Source organism: Thermobia domestica, chromosome 1, assembly GCF_964235325.1.
Source record: "Thermobia domestica chromosome 1, izTheDome1.hap1.1, whole genome shotgun sequence".
Taxonomy (NCBI): Eukaryota; Metazoa; Arthropoda; class Insecta; order Zygentoma; family Lepismatidae; genus Thermobia; species Thermobia domestica.
The window spans coordinates 69,836,489-69,861,289 of NC_137454.1; the positions used below are offsets into that span (position 1 = coordinate 69,836,489).

The window sequence follows — 24,801 nt, forward strand, 5'->3', positions numbered from 1 at the left end:
GAAAGTGCCGTTATCATTTTTATCACTACACTACGGTTATTTTTTTTTTATTTTTTTATTTGGGAAAGAATCAAATTGTAACGTATGTGTAAAACTCATGACGATACCAAAAAAAGAAAAAATGCTGTTGTCGCACTTGCATTAGCGTCCCTAATTTTGTTTGCAAACAGTTTCGTAATTATTTCCCCTGTGCTCACTGCTCACCATATGCCCGCTGTCGCATAACGAATGTTTCCCAGTAAATGTTAATTCTAATTTGGAGAATTTTATAAAGTTTCACAATATTTCTCACTAGATAGTCTTCTATCTACGTGTTTGGATATTTTGATAACAGATTTCCCTATTAAATGTTTAATTTTCCCTAGATGTTTAATTACGGAAAAGTTTTACAATGTATTTGTATTGAATTGAAATTGTTTTGAATTTACTACATAAGGTAAGTAGACCCAAGGAGGAGAACTCAAGTAATTGATATTCTACGTAAAAGCAACCTATTGTAGAATGATGATGCTTCTTACCTTCAGCACATAATCTTTACGTTAGAGAGTCAGACAGAGAAAAATCCTGGTTTTTCCTCCTCTATGACCACCCATCTTAAACCTCTACATATCATTGTTCGTCTCACAAAATTTCGGTGCTCCAAAAACATTCAAATAATAATAATAATAATAATAATAATAATAATAATAATAATAATAATAATAATAATAATAATAATAATAATAATAATAATAATAATAATAATAATAATAATAATAATAATAATAATAATAATAATAATAATAATAATCCTGAATATGCCATCCTTACATAATGTAGGATATCTTAGTTTCCTAGTTTAAATCTTAAATATCTTAGTTTAAAATGCTTTCTTTAGTACTTATTTGAGCAACCATGTAGGAGGGGGTACGACTTTTTATTTTGCCCCTCTCATTTCAGTAGCCTTCCAACAGAAAGTAATTTTTGATAAGCAGGACAGACAAAATGAATAAGAAATATATTTACATCATCCTCTCCCTTTTCATGATTGGAATATCACGTAATATTTTTTATTCTACGAAAGATGGCCCTGTGCGGTTAGGGGTAGGTAACTAAAAAAATACCTAATATATAGCGCCCCTTGATTGTAATATTACCGCTTCTTTATTTGTACGAGGGAGCCCCTACACAATCAAGGGTGACAAAAAGAATAGGAAGAGTGTCTATTGATTCCAGTGGTCGATCCAGCACGAACTCCTGGGGGAGGGGAGGGGAAGTGAAACATTCTTTTGATGATGTGAAGCTGTCACAAATTACCACTTAACTAAACTAAACAATAGTGGGGGGAACTGGAACCCAGTCAGTTTAAATTGATGTAAAAGTTTAATTTTTGGATTCATATTAAAGTTTTGGTTTCAAATGAGAATTTCAGTCCAAGTGGTCAATGATCAAATCTCGTGGGGCTCTTCAGTGTAGGCTAATACGGCCCCCTTATGAGAAAAGGCAAAATTATTAACATGTTTATAACTTTCGAATTTTTCGTCTATTTTAAAGAAATATTTTGCTTCGTATTAAAGTGTTGGTTCCAAATGACAATTTCAGTCCGAGTGGACAATGATCAAATCTCCGGGGGGGTCTTCAGTATAGGGGGCTACGGCTCCCTTATGGGAAAAGGCAAAAATATGAAAATGCTTATAACTTCCGAATTTTCCGTCTATTTTAAAGAATTATTGGCTTCATATTAAAGTCTTGGCTTCAAATGACAATTTCAGTCCGTGTGGACAATGATCAAATCTCGGAGGGCTCTTCGGTGTAGGGGTTTCGGCTTCTTTATGGGACAAGATTCACGTAGTTGATATTGCAAAATTGTTTTGTATATATAAGTGGAAACTTGCACCATTTGGTTAATTTTACCTCTTATGTTTTGCAGATTCATATTCCAAGCAATAGTTATTTCGCAGAGCTAAAAGAAGGCACTTACTAGTTTCATTAAAATGAAATGTCTTTTATGAGAGGAGCAGACGAACGAACAGGGACAGGCACCCGCACGGTTGAAACTCGTTAAGCTCGCTTCAATTATTAATAATAATAATAATAATAATAATAATAATAATAATAATGAAGCATTGCAGGGACCTTTGGTGCAGGGGGTCCGTGGCTCGATTCCACTTCGTGCCAAGTGAAATTTGAGGTGGACAAATACCGTGTGCATGGGTATGTGTTTTCTTGAGATTTTCCATTTTCCTCCCACTTTCTTCATTTCACCATTTCATTCATCATCATTCTCCCTTAGCGTAGGTGCATAATCGTCCAACGTTAAACTAGATATTGCAATTTCAATAATAATAATAATAAAAATTAATTCAACGGAAAGGACTGTAATTTATGTGGACAGCAATTATCATAAATATGCAACCATTATAAAAACAATGCTTTGAGTAGAAAGATAATCCTTCCCAAGTGTTAACGAATGCGCACGAGATAAGACATGTCTCGAGAAAGAGAGAAGACGCGCTTTGTGACATCCAAGATAATACGAGGCAATGTTTTGGACACGAGATAGCTTGTAAAATGTCTCGTCTTGTCTGGAATGTCTCGAAAACAAAAGTCTAAGTTTTAAAATTATTTTTCAAGATCTATTCTCTCAGAAGTAGTTCTCTGCCTTAAAATTAATAACGACATTTGTGATTTAAAAAAAGATAAACAATGCCTAAAGTTAATAGTTAACTTTTCGAAAAGAAGCTTCATTAAGGGTGAACCTGAAAGATGTCCACAAACTTCGGGAGGTGATTCGTGACATCAAAAGGAGACAAATGGTCCTCTTGCAGTTTTCGAATTCAGCTTCGTTGTCGAGATACAGGGTTGCCAACTGGTCGTGTTTGAGAAACTCACTGGTAATAAATTCAAGTCCAAGAATAAACTACTGTACTACTCATATATTTTTCAGGTCAATTGACTTATACCATGTTGTAAGGTCAAATATTTATTTATGAAGTGTGTACAAAATTCGCCAGGGTCTTTTCTGAGAAAATCGTCGAGAAAAAGTCACCTCCAAGAATAAACTACCCCTCGTAAATTTTTCTAAGAGAAATATCTGATACTGCAATATAGGGTTGTTAATTAAATATTGATTAATGAAAAATAAACAAAATTGTTAAAACCATTTTTGAGAAAATAGCGTTTTTCGATTTTCGGCTGTTTGTAAACCACACTTATTTTAGGTGGTAGGAAAAAATGGAAAAGCTCCTGTAAGAATACTAAGTAAACCCTAAGTTTAAAATTTGGTGTAGATAAGTTGAACGGTATGGCCTCTAGGCGAGTGCATATAAAAGTGTGCCGAACGGACGGACCGGAAGGACGGGTGTCGAAAAGTCACATTTTCGGTATGTAGACGCCATGAAACATGTAAATCCGTTGAAATCTGAATTTGATATTATTTTCACAATCACTATATTTTCTTCTCTCTTTTGTCGCTCGAAAAAGAAAAGCTTGAGTTTACCACAAAAAGCTAGGGAGTTTCTAAAAAAATATTCAATTACAGGGCCACCGCACTAAACTTTTTCAATTCAATTTCTTAACTGTGTTAGGCCGCAGTTGTTACTGAAGTGTGTATTTGGATAATACGAATAAAATTATCGTATTATTCAAATACATCGAATGTCAGATTATCGAATAAAAAACTTCGATTGAAGAAAATCCATACTAGAAAACTAACTCACACTTTGAGCACATTTTCATTAGACATATAATAGACCAATTAATGCAATCATTGTTTATGAAATATGAAAAAAAATCAAATGAGTCACTTTGGGAAAGTCGTTCAAAAAGAACACGTCAGGAGTAACCTACCTCTTGTGAATTGTTTCGAACAATGAGTTAAGATATACTTTTGGTTATTAATGAAATATTTATTTGCGAAATTTGAACAAAATCGTCTGTCGTTCGAGAAAATTGTCGGGGAAAAAACCTTGACCCCAAAAATAAACTATCCGTTGTAATTGTTTTTCATAGAAATGACTTATACTAAAATATAGGGTTATTAATGAAATACTTATTTATGAATTATCAATAAAATTGTCCGAGTAATTTTTGAGAAAATCGTGAGGGAAAAATAACTCCCCGAATAAACTATCTCTTGAGGATTCTTTCAGGGTAAGCGAGTTATTCCATATTACTAGATTTTTAATGAAATATTTATTTCTGAGTACGAACAAAATTGCTTGACTCATTTTTGAGAAAACCGTGGAGGAAAAACACCCCCAAGAGTAAACTACCCCTCGCATATTTTTTCAGGACAAACGAGTTTTGCCATATTGTTCGGTTATTAACGAAATATTTATTTTTGAAATATGAACGAAAACATTTGAGTCCATTTTGAGAAAATCACTGAGAAAAAACTCACCCCCTTAGTATAAACTACCCCTTGTAGATTTTTCTCAGATAAATGCCTTATACCACAAAATAGGGTTGATAATTAAATATTGATTTATAAAAAAAAAAAGAAAACAAGATCGTTAGAGCCAGTTATGAGAAAATATCTTTTTTTTTATTTTCATCGTACAGGAAACTACCCTTGTTTTGGGAGTAGGAGGGAAATAAAAAAAACTATAGGAAATACTATGAAAATCTTAAACTAAAATTTGGTGCAGATAAGTTGAACATACCGTAAATTTTTCAACTAATTTACGGTATGTTCAAGTATGGCTTCTAGGCGAGGTATGGCTTCAGGTATGGCTTCTAGGCGAGTGCACAGAAAAGTGTAGCGAACGGACGGACGAACTGATGGACATGTATCGAAAAATCACTTTTTCGGTGTTAGGGGCTATAATACGTGTAAACTCGTTGAAATCTCAAATTTGATTTTTTTTTCGAACACCATACTTTCTTCTCTCATTTGTCACTTCAAAGTAAAAGGAACTCAGAACTACAGATAAAAGACACCTACTTTTACACATAGACATTTATTGATTTAAAACTGTTTTAGTTTGTGTCATTTCACTTCCAATTGAAAGGTTTTACAATGATTAACGGCATACCAATGACGAGACGGAAGTTTTCAGGAAGTAAATGCATTCAGAAGTCTAGACTGCATTACAGCCTGTTTTTATTTCTGCAATTGTTAACAGCTGTAATTTCGTCCAAACGCTACATGAAATAATTTTTGGTTGACGTCATTGTATTACTATTTTAGTATTGTTCTCTTCAGACTTGGTTGAAGTTTTGTCTTAACGGTTATACATTTTTCTTTCTTATTTCATCGTTACACATAAGAACAAAATGTTATGGTGAGTGGATAGATTCGAACCTACGAACATTGAGTTTATATTCTTCCAACACTTTACCAATGGACCAAGCTTTGTCTTCACGTTAACGCCCGGTTACAGGGTTTACTACGATTTAAATAAAATGGCTGGCTGTTAGAATTCCCTGCTCACATATTTCGATAAATAATTTTCATTGCTTCGTAAATACGTAGAGCAATGTTTAGATACACATTTTAGGAGAGTGAATTTTGGTGTATATAATAATTTCATGCCAGGTAAAAGCTAGATAAGTTTTGATAAAATGTTTCATATGTAGTTGTCAATAATAAGCTGGCTGTTCGGAGTGAAGTTCCAAGGTTCAGCATTGCCTAGCAGTTTTTGCTATTAATATCCCTTCTAACAATATTGGCAGTGGACAAAAGTTAGCCCGTGTTGAAGCTTTTTGCTCCTAATTTAGTTATTTTACTTATTTAAGGAATATATTGAAAATTGTCAGCAGGCACGTATGCAGTAATTTATTTCGGGAGAAGTCCGACTTCAATATTAGGATAAATTATAATAAAATTTAAAAGATAATCCTTAAATTTAGGCTAAATTTACAGAGAAGATGGGATTTCAGAGGGGAGTCCGGACCACCTGGACCCACCCCTAAATGCGTCCTTGTTTGTCAGTAACGTTTCCTCATTTTGAAACCCTCAAAAACTTCGGATATATAAAGGAAAACGAGTTATTTTCGATAAAATATCACTTCAGAAGACGCGACAGTTTTATTGCACATGGTGGTATCCCAAGTTCACAAGGGCAAGAATTCATTAATTTTGATTCTCTGTCATTGTGCTCTATCGAAAGGTTAGGTTTGTAACATATTACTCCTACGAACAAGCATGACTGGCAGATGGGAATACTGAACACAACTCCAGAGAAATGCATGCTGAACTTACGTTTATAGCTACGCTTTGGTGATTTGCCCTCAAGGTCAATCGAGTGGTAATTCAGTGCCGTCCCTGTTCTTAAGCCATGTTCGTATTACTTCGAACAGTTTTGATAATGAAAAGCATGCCTCTTAATATAACAGTCTTCTTTCGCGTAAGAAATCGAAACTCAGTTGGTCAGAGCAACTAGTCTGTAAGAATTAGGTTGTTAGTTAGTTAGAAGCCCAGTACGAGTAAGGGTTTTTATTACTATTGTTTTTATCTTTTTTATGTGAGGAAAAATCAAATTGTGACATCGCGATATCAAATGTATTTGATTAGGTAGCTTTGTCTTAGCTAAACTTTAAACATCAGTAACTGTCGAAATTATTTCACCAACTGATCACTTACTGAACATTTCAAACACGTCAAACCAGTGGCATAACATGAAGGTTAACCTCTCCTAAGCAGTCCTTAGTTATGCGTCCGTACTTTCAAGGGCGGACTAAGGGCCGGGCGACTGCCCGGGGCGCCAGAGAAAGAGGGGCACCAAAACGAGCCTCAAAAAGTAAATTTTATAATGTGCTTTCTACTGACGTTTTTGGTTTATATTCTTGTAAAGTAGTGGCAATTATATGATCTTTTTCCATTTCACTATGGAAGAAGAGAGTTTCATAGTACTAAGGGGGCTGTATCGAAAAATTGAGAGATGGCATGTAGAATAAAGAGTGCCGGGAATTAAGTATTGTTTGTTTGTTTGCTTGAGTTTAGCGTTCCACGGTTATGCCTTAATGGGCAAGGGAGATGTGGATACTAATTATAGTGGAATCCGAACCACTTTTATCGTTCAACAGTAATCCACCGGGAATTGGACCCGGTACCACAGAAGGCAGGCGTGCTAGCCACTAGACCAGGGGGGGTGGAGTTGGTATTGTTTATAGCGGGCCATATTCTTTGTGAACTTTTCCTAGGTACTGGATTTCTTTTTGAAAATGGGTTTAAAACAGGGGCGTCACTTAGGGAGGGCAGGGAGGGGCATTTGCCCCCGTGAGTTTGAGATGTATATAGATTTTATCATTAGAATAGCAGTAAATCAGTGAAAAACGCGAAATTTTACTTATATCAAGAGGTCTTGCCCCCCCCCCAAGCAAAATCTGAAATGACGCTCCTGGTTTAAACTATTAAAAACACTATGATAAAATGTAAAATATAGGCTACTACTAGGGGAAGGGCGCCAAAAAGTCACTTTGCCCGTGTGAAAATTTGGCCTGCTCCGCCCCTGCATAACTTTCTGTATATTTTTGGCCTTGCAGCTTGTGCGGTCCCCACGCCACATTGTTGCGGGGGCGCTATTTACGCCTACCCTTCGAACGTAATTCAATAACTGTTTAAGAAATTCTACCATCAGCGTGAAGACGGGAATATATTTTTCTAATAATCCCATAGAACTTTCACTCAGAACGCCAGATGCAATTTTTCAGAGTGGGCTCTGGCTAAGTAGAAGGAAGATCTGTTTCCTAAGTAAGTTCCTTTCAGAAAGTTTGCTATTTCTTTAACAGTGATGTAAATAAATATACTTATCGTTATTAGTTCGACACCAAACCATCCTGGACAAATCCCTCTAGAACAATGATCGGCAAAAGTTATTCTGCATAATTTTATAAGCGACTCAAGGGTGAAACACTTGTTAACGAAAGCAATGTTGTGTATATACTGCCTTATTTCTGACAAAATATAAATTCTTTTGTAATCTTTAGACACTTTTCCTATTCTTTTTGTCACCCTTGGTTGTGTAAGGAAGCCTCGAACAAATAAAGAAGAGGTAATATTACAGATAAGGGGCGCTATAAATATATTAGGTATTTCTTTTGTTACCTAACCATAACGGCCTAGGGTCGTCTTCAGTAGAATAAAAAATGCTACGTGATATTACATTCACGAAGGAGGAAAGGATGCTCTAAATATATTTCTTATTCATTTTCTCTGCCCTGCTTCTCAGAAATTATATACCTTCTGTTGGAGAGTGCTGAAAAGAGAGGAGGGGAAATAAAACGTCGTGCCCCCTCATATATTTTAAATTTTGTGACGTGGTTGCTCAAATTATTACTAAAGAAAGCACTTTAAACTAAGATGTGTAAAGTTACAACATTATGTAAGGGTGGCATATTCATTAATAATAATAATAATAATAATAATAATAATAATAATAATAATAATAATAATAATAATAAATATGAATGTCTTTGGAGAGCCGAAATTATGTGAGACGAACAATGATATGTAGAGGTTTAAGATGGGTGGTCATAGAGGAGGAAAAACCAGGATTTTTCTCTCTCTGACTCTCTAACGTTAAGATTATGTGCTGAAGGTAAGAAGCATCATCATTCTACAATAGGTTGCTTTTACGTAGAATATCTATTACTTGAGCTCCCCTCCTTCGGGCAACTTTGCTTATGTAGTAAATTCAAAACAATTTCAATTTAAGACAAATATTTATAGAGAAAATTAAACATTTAATAGGGAAATCTGTTATCAAAATATCCAAACACGTAGATAGAAGACTATGTAGTGAGAAACATTGTGAAACTATAAAATTCTCCAAATTAGAATTAACATTTACTGGAAAACATTCGTTATGCATCAGTGAGCACAGGGGAAATAATTACGAATCTGTTTGCAAACAAAAATTAGAGACACTAATGCAAATGCGACGATATTTTCTCTCTTTTTTTTTTTTTTTTTTTTTGGTATCGTCATGAGTTTTACACATACGTTACAATTTGATTCTTTCCCAAATAAAAAATAAATAAAATAACCTTAGTGATAAAAATGATTACAGTACTTCCACGGGATTCGAATCGTCTACCTTCGGTATACAAACTCGTTGCTTTACCTAACTGAGCTATTTGCTCTCTTACGTAAGCTGAACCTGTTCTACAGTAAAGACGATTTTTCATTACGATTGGGCTAACAATTCGTCTTTTTCCATAGGTAATTTCCACTATTTGCACTATCTATACGTTAATACTTAGCATAGATTCATATATTTGGAGTTCGCTGATAATGCATATAATAAGACATACTAGAAATATTCGTTAAAATTTTCGTTTGTAGATCTAATCCACGCTTCTCTCAATGACATAGATGTCGCTGCTTCGTGTTGAACTGCAGAATTCCCTCGCGTTCTTGAAAATTTCCCACTTTAGCAGAGTTGGTAATTCTCGAGATTTCTGTCGATTTAATGTTTTTTGCTGCTAATTTCTTTATTTTAAGCTAATATCTAACACAAATATTAAAAACGGGTTTGTTATTAACCTGTCCTGCTGGGGAAACCTTCCGAAATTTCGAACATATAAAGAAAACTGAGATATTTTCAAAAAAACTTCAAAATAAAGAGACGCGTCATTTATTTTGCTCATGGTAGTACGTCTGTTCTCAAACATGTTGCACCATTTCGCGATAGCTGGACGTGACATTGCATTTTCACCATACACTTTATGCAACTGCCGATAAATTTCAGTACAGTTACACCTTTTCGCCCACAAAAAACGAATCACTGCACGCATTTCCGACTTGGATGCCACTTACATCTGTCGAGACATGTTTACGACTGATTATCAGAACATCTCCACTTGCCTCGTGAAAGCCGCTTCGTCACACGATACAGCTACATGTCTGCAGTGTTGTCAGACAGTTTCAACAAAATAGCCTTTGACCGAAAATATTTACGAAGGAGTGCAACTAACTTTCTGACGACCCACGTAGTTATTGCCTTTCTTTCTTGCAACCAATATTTATAATTCAAGTGCTCAACAAAGTTATTAATCTTTCATAAACAACAAGTAGAGAATGATCTTCATCTAGTCTGTTGAGGAATTGAAGCTTGTGATTTTTTTACCAACTTTACAATCAGTACTGTAGGTACATAGATAATTTTAGAGTACTATACCGTATCTGATCGAATTAATTTTAGTCATCTGCCATATATTAAAAGAGATAAGGAGTTATGTCTGCTTCTTCCTGGTAAAAGCATTTTGTTTTCTAAAATAGATTTCTTCCATTATTGCTGACAATGAAAAATTGATCCAAGTGCAGTCTGCTTTATGTCCTTCTTTTAGGAATAAATTAGAATCCTTCCTTTTTAAACGATGTATAGTTTGTTAATTTATTGAGATGTTAAAAATGTAACTTGTAATTAATTTCTTTCTTTCTTTAGGATCATCCATATCACCTTCAGACTTACCGAGCTCACAAGAAACAGGGGACATAGTTCAGTATACTTGGACAGAACATGATTATATGCCATTTAATGTTACTCCTTCAAAGGGGACGATTTCTCCAGATAAAAGCGTTGAAATCCAGCTTGTTTTCTCTCCATTAGATGTACTTGAATATAAGGCTAAATTAATCGGCTAGTATGTTGTTTATTGTTGTTTATTTATATTTTATTACCTTTAACACTATTTGATATTAACTTAACCAAAAGGGTCCTCGGAGGTCACAAGAATATTTTTATTTTTAGTGATCCTACTATAATAACTATTTTTTCTTCATATTTGTGCCTCCCATCGGCTTAATATGATCTATCTAGTAATTTACCGCAATGAACAATTGAAAAAGAAAAGTGAAATCATTGGGTCCTCCGAGGACCTCAGCTTGGTAAACAATGTTGATTTTAAGTTGTTATGTTAGGGATTAAAACGTGTTGATTAGTCAACATTTTGTTAGCTCAGAAAATGTCACCCTCCTGATGATTTTTCTGTAGCTGAGTCTGTAAATATATTAGAATAGATTGTTGAAGATGATACACTTGGTTTCAGCCCAAAACGCGGAAGCAACACGTCCGATGGCGGTTCATGTGGCTTGTATGCCTCGTCGTCGCCACTTTTAATTCTCACCTTGCAGAGAATCTTCAATAGTTTCGCATTCTGTGTGGCCGTGTGCGTTTTCTTATTAAATCTTTGAAGCACAAAAGTTGAAAGATCGAACATTGATGTCTGATCACTGTGCGGCGTCGGATTCATTCATTTGATGGCAATAGTATTACTCGTAGTATGGCAGCTTTAGCAATAGATGAAGTTCTGGAGACTTACCTCACAAAGCTAGCTAACATTTTGAATCATACTTTTGTTCTGCCACTGACTCTGAGCACTATCATCTCAAGTTTAAACCTTTTGTATTTGTAGCGAGCGGAATTCATTAAATTTCTGTACCACTAATACTAAGAATTGTTTTCTTAACGCTCTCGAGTTCGTCTCTGCGTTACGTAAATCGTCCAATATTCCTCCAGGTATTGACTTACAGTATCTTACGGTATGTACATACATAACGGTTTGCATGATACTCAATTGGTTTTATTGCATCTGGTTAATTGTATCTGATTGGAGGAGATATTTACCCACAAGGGCTAAAGGTTCTATTCCTTCCAATCTTAAAACCATAGAAAGCCGCAAGGATGTCACGAGTTACAGTCTTACTGTTCTTTAGACTTACATATATTTGAGCGCATGGTGAACGAGCTCTAGCTGTGATATCTGGAGTTGCATCCTCTATTGAAGAAATTCCAGTATGGATTTAAATACTACAGGTCCGCTACAGACAACCTTGCTCATGTCCAAAGCTGGATTCAAGAAAACTTTCTTCCTCGTGAGTACCTCGTTGCTACATTGTTCGGTTTAGAGAAAGTTTGTGATAAGCTTGGAATTATAGAATTTTAAAACAACTTGATAACTTGGGTCTCCTTGGGCATATGTACAGCTCATAAAGGACTTTTCTAGAGAGTGCCTTTGTATTTTAATCACTCAGAGCGGTATTTCCAGAATAATGGTGTCCCACAAAGCACTGTTTGTTTTCGTTGTCAACAGTGTTCTGTCTCACATCCAGACTGCTGTCTATAAACTGTTCTTTGCTGACAATCTTGTTATTTATTTTTGCTCCAGACATCTTAGTAACAGTTTCAATAAATCTTGTTCGCTGATCAAACGAGTCAGGTTTTCGATTTTCTGTATGTACACCTATGTCGCCAATGAATTTTCCTCTTCGATCCAATCTTCTATCTTGGTACCACTCGCCTCGCATTTCTTGATACGATACAATTTCTGGTTTTGTCTTTTGATCGCTTCTTAATGAGACCCGTAGCCAGAAAACTGAGGCAGGGGGCGATATCTTTTGGCGGCCTAGCTTGAGATTACATTCATACATACGAGGGTTATTGCAAAAATCATGGCAACTATTTTTTTTTCTCACGAAAATGGTAACGAACAAAAAAATCTGAAATATGCAAATGGAAGGTTAGTTCATATGTAAACATTACATGTAGGGAGTTGGATGAATACACACACCACCGTAAAGATATAGCACGAGAAAAAATTGTCGTTTCAAACGCGTTTTACTGTAAATTGAAACAGTACACAATAGTATATTACAAAGTACGCAGTGTGTCATGGACTCTTAGGGAGACCACTTCGAGGAGCTCTAAGATGTCACAGGTACGTGTTCTTGCCCTGTACTATTGTGTACTGTTACAATTGACAGTAAAACACGAATGACATATTTTTCGTCTTTTTTCTCGTGCTATATCTTTATGATGGTGTGTGTGTTCATCCATCTCCCTGCAGATAATGTTTATATATGAACTAACCTTCCATTTGCATATTTCAGATTTTTTTTTAATTGTTACTATTTTCGAGAAAAAAATATGATTGGTATGACTTTTGCAATGGTCTTCGTACATCCCAGTATTCCACTGAAAGTCTAAGGGAAGTTGAAGATATTCGCAGGTGAGTGAGACTCTGGCTATCTCTAGTTTCGGTCCTACGCTTAACGTGAGCAGCATACAATTATGATATTAATTAACCTTGTCTCCGAGCTCTGAATTTGCTTCGTGTACTTTTACTTAGCACTTATGATTCTGATCGTATTTTTCTGTTATGATTATACCATAGTCTAATCCGATCCAAGTTGAACTATAGTTGCATTGCTTACTCATGTACTCATTTATTCAACTTATCAACTTAACAAAGTTCATCATTTGGTCACTCAACTAGCTACTAACGCTTTCCGCGCTAGTCCAGTAGCTAGCTTTTATGCTGAAGCAAACGACCCAGTGCTAGCCTGCTATCTTGAAATTTCTCCGAAGTTACATACCCTATGTGGATTATATTTGTAATTTCTACAACTTTATATGTCTCTCTGCCACTTTCCTCTACATTGGGTCCAGGCTTTCAATATGCATCGCGTCTTTGGGCTATACGCCCATGGTATGTTAATACCTACGAGAATATCAACACTGACGAATTTGTGTGGTTGTTTGTTTGCTTCATATTTGTACTGTTCCATCACGGTTGTTGAATTCGCCAAGAGTCGACCTTAGGTTGTCACGTGCATACACTTGAAGGCCATACTAGCAAGATCTCTCGTGCTCCGATCTCTGTATCTATTTCGTCCAACAGATGCTCTCTCATTGATAAGCAGATTGGAAACAAGAAAACGAAAATTAGTTCCGCATATCGGACGCTCTTATTACGAATGTTGCATAATAACAGAATCAAACCCACTATTGGGACAAGAGAGCGATGAGTGTCTATTATTATGAACTGCATAATACCTGCTAAAAATATACTTGTTTGATTAGAAGTAGTATTCTTTATTAGCCCAAGCAAGTGTAAACCTAAGAAATATTAAGTATATACCAAGCCATGTTTCAGTTAGATTTTATTGATCAGTGTATAATTTATTCTTTACTTTAATGAAATAAAATTGAGTATAACAACGAACAAAAGGTATGCCAGGTATAATAATTTAAAAATCAAAATAATATTTTAGAAAAAAACAAGTGATAGGTTTGCCATCTCTGACATAAGAAATTTAATATGATTATATGTAAAAGTTGTTTTTCTTTCCTGCATGCGCATGTTACAGTAGTGTTTCCGTGTGTCCGAGTGGCTAATGTCCATGCTTTCTGAGCACGTGGTTTCGGCTTCAATTTCTTTTGGGAGAACGTAACTTGGATACAAACCTGACTAATAGTTCGGATCCAATTTTAAACAGTAGGACGCGTCTCAAATAACCTTGGTGCAGGAAAGGGGCGTTAAAATTCAAATTTTAAAGCAATTCAAAAGTATTACACTTTTCTAGCGATAACCTTTTTGAAACAACAGGTAAATAGAAAGAAATAAAAATGTTTATAGAAGTGAAGTCACTGCAATGATTTAATATATATATCAGTCTTGGGAAGTAACGTAACGCAAGTAACGCGTTACTTGTAACGCGTTACTTTTTAAGTAACGTTTCCTAGTAACGCGTTACATTTTTTCCAAAGTAACTGTAACGGTAACGCGTTACAAATTTTTAAGTAACGTACCTAGTTTGCGTTACTTTTTTAGCGTTACATTTCGGATGAGTAACTACAATATATATATATATTTCGAAAACAAATGTTTCTTTCCTGTGAAGTGAATTTCTCAGAATGGAACAATGTTCGCCTTTTCCCGTTTCGCCTTATGACCTCTAGCAATGAAATTTGCATATAAAACCTGTTATCACTTTTCATCTTAATGTAAGACGGAACGGGAAATCTCGATGTGCATTTTCCCGTTTCGCCTTACGAACTTTATGTTGGTAGGCTTGCAAATACATTCATAGATACAATTTGATTTGTTTATTTATATAACAAAATATAGTGCACTTGCTGTTTTTGGAAGATGAGGACAGCCTCAGGAAAATCACATGTACTGATTGCAAGCACCTGAAAGATTTTGACAGCTCCAAATCAATACATTCAGTAAGTGAACTACGAGTGCAATGGTAGTCTATTTTCCTTTGATTGACGTTTTTATAAAGATGGAGAACAAAAATATTTTATCGTTCGAACATTTGAAAGAATACTTTTTCTTAAAAGCTGAAGATGATGGTGAACAAAATTTGAAAGTAAAGTGGTACCCTGGCGGGAAATATTTATCAACAACTAGGGTACCATAATTAACGACATACAGTAAGGGGTTAATATGAATAAACTGTGTTCTGATAAGCAGGTCTACTTTATTGATGTAATGTTGATGGTATGTAATATTAGAGTTATTTTAGATCAGTTTGCGTATTCTAAAGTCCCGTTGATTATAGAGTTTGGAATAACTAGCTTTAAAAAGCATGTATCGATTTTAGAGTTATTGGCAAGTTTTGATTCACTCCCAGTTCATGTGTTCTCATTTTGTCAGTTGTAGTGTAATGTTTCTCTATATTCTGTATTTTTAATTTTACATAACAACATTGCTATTATTATATAATTAGTTCAGCAGAATAATAATAAGCAATTTTTTCTAACGCATAGGGACGGGCACGAGTCAAGCTAAAACTCAACTCGAATTCAAGTCGAGTTTCGAGTCGAGTCAAAAGTAATATTCTCGAGTCGATTTCCGAGCCCATTCACTGTTTTTTGCGTTGAGTTTCGAGTCGAGTCGAGTTTTATAAATGGCTCGCTCGTTTTAACTCGTTTTGAAATCATGGCCTGATTACACTGGAAAGCGAAAGCCATGAGAAATGTAAGCTAAGCAGTAATATGGAATACTTTTAGTGTTGCTCACGAGAGGGGAAACTGCTCGCATCTCATCTCGTCTCGATAGCGAGACTACAAGAGATTTTTTAAAACAAGCTTAGCTCGGCTCGGCTTAACTGAGCCGATGACTCGAGCCGGCTCGCTTGGGGTGAACCATCGGCTCGAGCTGGCTTGGTTGGGATGACCCATCTGCTCGGTTCTACTCAACTGAGCGAAGGGCTCTAGCCGACTCGGTTGGGTGAGTTGTTGTCTCGGCTCACTTCTCGGTTTGGGTCGATAGTGAATGAGCTGTGAGCCGAGCTGCTCGAGTCCTTGACAATTCTAAACCCGGGCCGAGCAGTTTTGAAGATATTTGGCCAGTGCCCTATGAACTCCTAACAATGTTTGGCTCGAACGCGAATTCTCAACCTAGACTCTCAACCCAAATTCAGAAGCTCGTGAACAATGTCCTTGATTCCTAGACTTCACGGCTACCGAGGTTGGCAATCAACTACTTTTTTAGTATTCAGATATAAACCGCCTATCATTCATGTTTATACACAGTGTTGCTACAATAATAATAATAATAATAATAATAATAATAATAATAATAATAATAATAATAATAATAATAATAATAATAATAATAATAATAACATTAATAATAACAATAATAATAATAATAATAATAATAATAATAATAATAATAATAATAATAATAATAATAATAATAGCAGTAGTAATAGTCGTACAGAAAAATGAATTAATAAGATTTTTTCATGTATTCAAAGTTTCGGATCTAGAAGTAACGCGTTACTTTCGAAGTAAAGTAACAGTTACTTTTTTGAGGCAAGTAACGCGTTAGTAACGCGTTACATTTTAAGAGAAAGTAAAGTAACTTGTAACGCGTTACATTTTTACAAGTAACTTACCCAACACTGATATATATATATATATATATATATATATATATATATATATATATATATATATATATTAGTGGCGGATCCAGGATATGATCAAGGGAGGGGCTAAACCATAGTTTGCCGCTTTATCCAGTGTAAAACAGGATTGAAGTCCATTTTATCCAGTGTATACCTAAGCGTCAAGGGGGACTATAGCCCTATAGCCCTCCTTGGACCCACCCCTATATTATATATATATATATATATATATATATATATATATATATATATATATATATATGTGTGTGTGTGTATTTATGTGTGTGTGTGTGTGTTTTATGACATTCTTGGTGTTTTTCTGTTAAAAATGTCAATTGCACAAATATTAATCTACACATTTAATATTTGATTTTATTATTTTATTTTTAGTATGGATAATTTGTCACCGGATGATGAAAATATGCAAATTAATATTCGGGCGAGGGGTCTGTTACCCTATTGTCACTTTAACGTTGATGAATCAGATTACATTATGAATAACCGACGAGACCCTGAATTGCCTGGACCAAAAGATCTTCTTCCAGGAGCACCTCTTGACCCACAAACGAAAGTAATAGAAGTAAAAGTGGTGGGAATAGGAGTTAATATTACTAAGTAAGTATTTGAATGCATATCTTTACATTATATGTGTACTCGCAGTTCTCAGTTTTAATCAAGTTGAAAAGATGTATATCTAGGAAGTGAATATCAACCTTAAGTACATTTCCTCATGTGTATTCAATTAACTCTTTGACACGACATAACGTGTACGTTATGTCATGGACATATGTCTCTTATTATCCCCTCTCAGAGATTCGTTCTTTATTGGGGCTGGTTTTTTTTATTTATTTATTTTTTTTTTTATGTTGCTTGAAAAGAAAAGGGTCTCTATTGTTCGCTGGAAAGCAAAGACGGAACGTTAACATCACATTTAAATATCTTTTCTGAGATCTGGCGTGTGTCTCACAAGACTAAAAATATTCAATTGTTTCGTTGTCGTGCAAGGATGAAAGGTAGGTTATAAGAAAGCCTTATAGATATAAGGTTCAGAGTGCATGACAATAGATGACAAAATAAACCTCATCAGCTCTCTTCCCACACTTCAACCCTTATTTACTCCTAAGAAGTCAGGAAACTGTTATCTTTGCAGTGCAGTTGTGTTGAAAGAAAGCGTTTGCAGTTAATTTTCATAGAAAGAACTGTTCGGTGATTGATGTGGGACTTCGTTTGTTCTTTCTGTGGCGTATGAATCACGATACTCAAATGAATAGTGCTATGGTTACTTTTATGTACCAGCTTTTTTTTTTTTTTTTTTTTGACTGTTTTTATACGAAATTTTGGATCTTCCAACATGATTGGGAAGTATTTTTTTTCCTCATATTTATTCAAGATGTTACAATGTGATTTGGTACATGAGTTATGGAGGAACAGAAGTATATTTCAAGGTAGATTGTATCCGGGTATGTGCAGCCAGGCTCGGTTCAGGAGGCGCAAAACTTTCCGAAATGGCATTTTTAGGGAAAATTTTCCGAATAATCTCAAATTTCCCTTTTCATGTACGTTATAAACGAATTTGAAAGCTTGTTTATTCTGAAAAGAATTGCATATGAACCGCGATGCTCGGATGAATAATGCTAAAGCAGTAGATACTTAGCTGAAAGTCTACATTTTCCCTTTTAAAATGCCATTGTTTCAAAGAGTTAAAAAGAATGTTCATATGTGAACTTGTAAAAACAGTAATTGATATTACCTGTCATGAATCCGAATAAGTTAATTCTGTTGCAAACTTCTTTGAAATGGTATGTAAACATTACATCATGCAGTTTAAAATATAACATGGGTAATAGCTGACCTAATAGTGAAATAAATTCCTTCGTTTATTTTTTCGTCTCATCATTATTTTTATTGAGAATTTTTTTCGTTATAATTACAAAAATAAAAAGGAATTTTATTTCTACAACAAAGAGTGTTATGTCATAACAACATTAAAGGTTCACTATACTAAGAAGAAGTGCCCTTTTGCGCTACGAAGCACCAAAGAGATCCAACATTGGTAATTATATGCATCCTAGGTTAGTTGCATTCCTTTTGGAAATTTTGCATCTAGAAATAGTTTACAAATTTTGTATATGCCAAGTACACGCATTTCTAGTAATGAGACAATATTAATGTTTTTGAGTAACCTTTAGTAAAAGATGCTACTTCTCTTTCAGATTCTCGAGAAAAAGAATAATTTTACACTCTTCCAGGCAATTGAAAAAAGTTACCTAGAAGATAGTTCGTCTCAATTCATTTAACAATATTATTACCAAAACCTTTTAACAAATATTATCCGTTTTAGATTTAGATTTTAAAACTTGTACAGTATGTGAATCAACCTCTTTCTATATATTTATTATAAAAATATTTAAGACATTTACTTTGCTATTTTTTCTAGCTTTCTCCCTCTCTGCAAAAGATATTTATTTATTTTTAATGGTTATAATTTGATAGTAATTCAACTGTTACTGTTATTCGTTTATTTATTTCTTACTCGTAACTGTTAATAGCCTAGTGTGAAAACAATTGGTAATTGTTTTAAATTATATTATTATTATCGTGCATTAAGCGTGAAGCGAGTGTAAAGGATTTTGTCTTGACTTATTGCAACCCAAATCAATAAAAGAAATTCTTAAACTCCGAAGAAAGCGCACGCCATATTTAACGAAATTTGGAAATATTTTACGAATGTTCCGTTTCTCTTGATTGAATTCAACCTCAAACATTAGGTACTTTTAAATAAAGTGCTTCTATCTTCTAGTAATTTTACGTTGAAGGATGATGTGAATACAGACCTGATTAGGGTTGCCATTCGTCCCGGAAAATCCGGGACCGTCACAGAATCGAGATCTGCGTCCCGAAAATATTTTTCGGGACAGTTAAATATCCCAGATTTCAGCGAAGAAACGAAGGAAATATTATAGTTTGTTTTTTCACAGAATTAGGTATATAATCATTTTCTTCAACTTCTGAGTATTGAGTTGAAAAGTTCAAAAGTAGAAAAAAAACCTGAATGTATCAAACATGGATTTAATTAAGTTCACGATTTAACTACTTTGACATTAATGAATTAACCGTTCTAAAAAAAAATACAACATCTACCATGAATGAGCTAAAACAGACGGTGAAAGTCACGAAACATGACAGATTCTGAGAAATTAAAGAAATGTTTACCAGGGGGAGGGGTAAATCATCTGCTTTCGTTTGCTTAACTAGGGAGGAGAAGGTCTGCTAAAATGACTAAAAATATGATTATGTCATACTTGAACAACTCTATCTAATTTATTTACTTATTTTTATTTATTTACAAATGTTTCAGATACAGATCAATGTCCATTTTACACTGAAACAATGCAACAACGTATATAAGAAATAACAAAAAAGAAAGAAAAATTTACAAAATAAAAAATTACAAAAATATATTTATATACATAGAACATGAACCATATTTACAGAGACTTTAACTTGTTTTTAAAATGATTTTCAGAGTCATCTGACAATAATGGAAGAAAGTAAATTAGTATATAACACTTCTTATTTTAGGCATTTCAAAGATTCTCGTAATTTAGTAGCGTCACGGATTTTCATTTTTGAATTATGGCAACCCTAGATCTGATTTAAGAGTCTTAAAGAAACCATCGCACAAACCATGTTCCATTAGAGTTGAAAGATTTTAAGAAATCACTTTTATAGTTTTTGTTTATTCTATTATTTCTTGGAATGTATATTTGAGTCACATTTTTCTGAGAATTTATTTTTGAATTTTCCATTTATATTGCGGACTTTATATGTTAGCTATTGTGTGTCGTTATGGTACAAATGACATCGCTGCTGATGTATATTTATGCGGAAACTTTCAATTCGGGATAGATTCAAGGATTTCAACTACAAGCAATATGAATTATTGAAAAACTTTAAAGAAAATAAACACTGCATTTCATCAAAATTAAATTATTTTTACTACAGTTGTCGTAGAAGCTTCTCAAATATATATGTGGGAACTTCCAACTTGGGAAATGATAGAAATTTGCTCACATAATTTTAATTATATTTAATTACATTTAATTTTACGTATTGCAATATATTTTACAGAACATTCTGTGTGATAAATCCGACAGAAGATAGTTACCACTTTATTTGGGAAAATATGGATCAAGTAAGACCAGACGAATTATGTCCTTTTTACTGTTCCACGTTAGAAGGTATAGTAGAAAGTGGGAAAAAAACAGACATGGTTTTTACATTTATCTCACAAAAGAAAGGAATTCAGGAATCATTTTGGAAATTCTATATTCCAGAATATAAAGTTGAAGTTCCATTCTTATTTGTTGGGACAGTTACAGAACCTTCAGTTTTCTTCAACAGAAGTATTGTTGTGATGAAACCAGTCTTTGAAGGTACAGTAGATCTTCTTCTTAAATTACTATTCTTTTGAGAGTACGCCATTCACTCATAATTTTAACGTAAAAATATATATAAGGAATAGCTACTCTTCATTTTAATTGTCTTATTAAATCGATATAAAGATATAATTGTGTAACATTCGTGGTATTCTACTTATGTTAACATTTATGGTTTCTTATTATCCACTTTTGATAGCTAGTTCATCTATCTAGAACAGTGATATTTGATTTTTATTACTATTTTACACCCACATGGGTTCTTCCCTAGTTGCAGCCATCATTCCAGCAGCTCTTGTTTCAATGTAACTTTATCGTTGTTCAAAAATATTGTAAAATTCTAGTATACGTCACTCATACTTAAAAAATAATTCTAGTAATGCTTTGTATTAAAATACGTTAAAATGTAATATCACATACACAATATATTTGTCATGCTTGATATTCTTTTACTAAATAAATCTAAAACGGCTAGTACTATTCACCCACCACATTTCAGTTCATATCACAAATGATGGAAAATAGTACTGTTAAAGTTTTGAGAGTGAATATAGCAAATCTTGTTCTCGTTAGTTTAAAAACTTTTAATTTCGTACAAAATTCTTGATGAATAATCATTATATGGTAATATTGTTGATAAAACTAAAGTATACATCAATATTAAAGTATATCTTAGTAACTAAATTAGAAAAAGAATACTTCTTGCACCTGTTCATTTGTGCCTACACTTAATTCTGTCTCTTGAATAGAGCAACGAAATTTTTAATTTTTAGTTCTATAAGATACTTTTGTAACATTATAGATAACATATTTTAAATAATTCTTCATATTTAACTTTCAGGGATGACTACAACTGATGACGTGATCTTGAATAATAACGAAGAAACTTCATTCAAATTCAATTTCGTTAGTGAAACTTTGTGCTCAGAAACTCGTTCATCTTGCTTGCAAGTATATCCGATGTCTGGAACTCTACATCCTCATAGTCAACAGAAAATAAGGTAAAATAAAAATTCCGTAAACGTTACTAGAATTAAATTTTTGTTGATTTGTGAAACGTGAAACACTTTTCCCAAAGACTATGCCCTTTTTTCATTTGCTTTTGCCGTCTAACATGAATATTGAATAGTTCAATTTCCTTTTTGGACACAGAAATATTTCTAAATTATGCATTCTGGAACAAATACTGATATCCTGAATCATGGAAAGCAGTCTTAATATACAGATAGTTATCAAAATGATGGGAACATTTTTAAGAAAACGCAACTTACCTCCTTAATACGGTATGGGATCACCGTTAACTAACTGAATAGCTCTAATTCGTCTTTGATTGTGTTAAACTTGAATCATTAATCATTATATAGACCGTATGCTTGTTGAAAATGGTATAGGGTTTGTCAATCCTTTAAATAGATAGAATACTTAGAACAAGTACAAGGCTTCTATTCTAATAACTTATGAAATAATACACAATATTATTTTTATAAGCTACATAATAAAAATTATATATGGACTTTATTATGCACAATTTAACTTAATATGTATAGTTACTGGCTGAAGTATATAAGAAACTTCGATTTCTGGTGAGAGAGCGTGGAACACATTATGGTGGTTCAAATTATACCTTAAATTGTAAGTCCATGTCTCATATAGCCTTGATGTTGAAAAGTAAAGCTAAATTTCAACAACCAAACCATTTATACCGAACTTGGTGTAAATGGGATACTTCATATATAGGCAAAACCAAACGTAATATTAACACCTGAATTAAAGAACACATTAAACAATCAAAAAATTAGAAGAAGAGGGTATGTCGGTATTATCACTTCACCTAAAACAATATACGCACAATATAAAACAGGTTAGTGTGCTAGTTTCAGAAAAAAAAAGCAACGGGAGATAAAAGAATCATTCTTTGTTCATAAATATAAACCGGTTTTAAATCTGGATTCTATCAATAGTGATAAAATATGACTACCTACCTTTGATGTGTATTTTGGATCTGGCAATAGTGACGTAGCATAGACACTGCACTTCTTTCAACTCAGCTCGTTCTTTCTTTCGCCCATTGATCTCTGCTCGTTGTTTTTATTATCCATCTCTCACGTTGTATTTATTTGTTGGTATGAATTCCTTTTTCCATACCATAATTCTCACCCATTTTTATCCTTGCTATCTTACTACTGAAGACGTAACTAGCTTGTTGTTCCGATACGTTTGGAGAATATTTAATTTTCCCACAGGAGGACATATTATCAACTAACCATTTTTTGGTAAGTTAAACAAACTATTTGTTTATTTCTTGCTATTTGGTATTTGGTATTTCTTGCTATTTGCTATTTGATTTTTGTGTTTACTTGTACTTGAAATTTATATTACGAGTATATTTACATTATTTATAATTGAGTTACGCGGCAAAGCAGCCTATAGCTGAACTTTTCTCTAATTTAATAAACTTGTTTATTTTCTTTTGCAGCATCAAATTTTCACCAAACAGAACCGGAGAGATTTTCTTTAAACTAAAATGTGTAGTAAAATCAATGCCTGACCCGTTGCTGCTTACAGTTCAGACTGAATGTTTTGTAGTGCAGCCATTTGTATCTTTCATGAACATCAACGATGAAAAAGTTGAACTAGATTGTTGTGGAATAAATAACGTCGATTTTGGTGAAGTAAGTAAATTATAAACTAGTTACAATATTGTAAAAGCCTGACCCGCATTAGATATTATTAAGCATCAATCTTGTAACAATAACTTATAGCAATAATCTCTTTCAAGTCGCCTTAGACAATTGTGCTTTGCCAAGCATTCAATAATTTAAAATTCCAAAATTTGGCTGAATCATCCAGATTTAGAGACTCACATATACACTTTACTATGGAATGCTTGCGCATTATTCGATCTCATGGAGCCTACCATCAATTGATCTCTTACATACTTCGCCATCAAATCTTTTCATTAAACAGTCTCACGAAGACTGTAAAAGAGATGTTTCAATGTCCCTGATAGTTACCTATAAGGCAAGAACGAATGAAAATCCTTTGATGGAGATAGATATCCATCAGATTTATCGAGCTCCACTTGATATAAGGATTACCAAATCAAAGATATATGTTACTCTTAAAATGTGTCAGTCACTTAAGTCTTCTACAACATTAGTGACTAACATACTATGGATCCTGAACTCGGCATGTGTAAAGCAAGAACAGCTGTAAGTACCACCTTTATGCGTAAATATTTTATCTAAAATGGTCCAAAGGGCTGTGTTCATCGAGCTCATGGATCTAACCACATATTGTTTGACTTTTACCTAGAAAAGCAGTCACTTCATTCACACAGTTACTTTAATCAGTCAAGATTATTATTATATTTAAAAGTATCTAAAAGTGTCTTACCTAGTATGAGACATAGGGCTGTTTCCACTGAACTGATAAATGTAACCACACATCATTTGACTTATACCTAAAAAAGCACTCATTTCATTCAAATAGTTACTTTTCTCAGGTAATTTTTATTCTATCTAAAACTAGTTGTGCCCAAGCCTTCGGCCTGTGTATACTATAGGTTAGAATCGTGCTTAATTGAAAGATGTAATTGTTTAGAGTTTACAAATTTATTTATTTTTTGTCACCATCAATACCTCATTCTAATTCCTAATAGCAAACAATCAAGCTGATACATGTCACTATATGCGCTATCTATTACTTACTTGCCAATAATAGATGTCGCTA

The 24,801-nt window shown here is 33.8% G+C and overlaps 1 protein-coding gene across 1 annotated transcript in view; it reads left to right on the forward strand.

Annotated features, from left to right (window-relative positions):
- Positions 1-24,801, forward strand: part of LOC145685811 (hydrocephalus-inducing protein-like) — a 461,224-nt gene that overhangs the window by 365,938 nt on the left and 70,485 nt on the right. Inside the window, exons 40-44 of the mRNA XM_081758381.1 lie at positions 10,371-10,569; positions 17,021-17,245; positions 20,762-21,066; positions 21,911-22,070; positions 23,546-23,741. Coding sequence (XP_081614507.1) covers positions 10,371-10,569; positions 17,021-17,245; positions 20,762-21,066; positions 21,911-22,070; positions 23,546-23,741 — 1,085 coding nt within the window. The remainder of the gene's footprint in view (positions 1-10,370; positions 10,570-17,020; positions 17,246-20,761; positions 21,067-21,910; positions 22,071-23,545; positions 23,742-24,801) is intronic.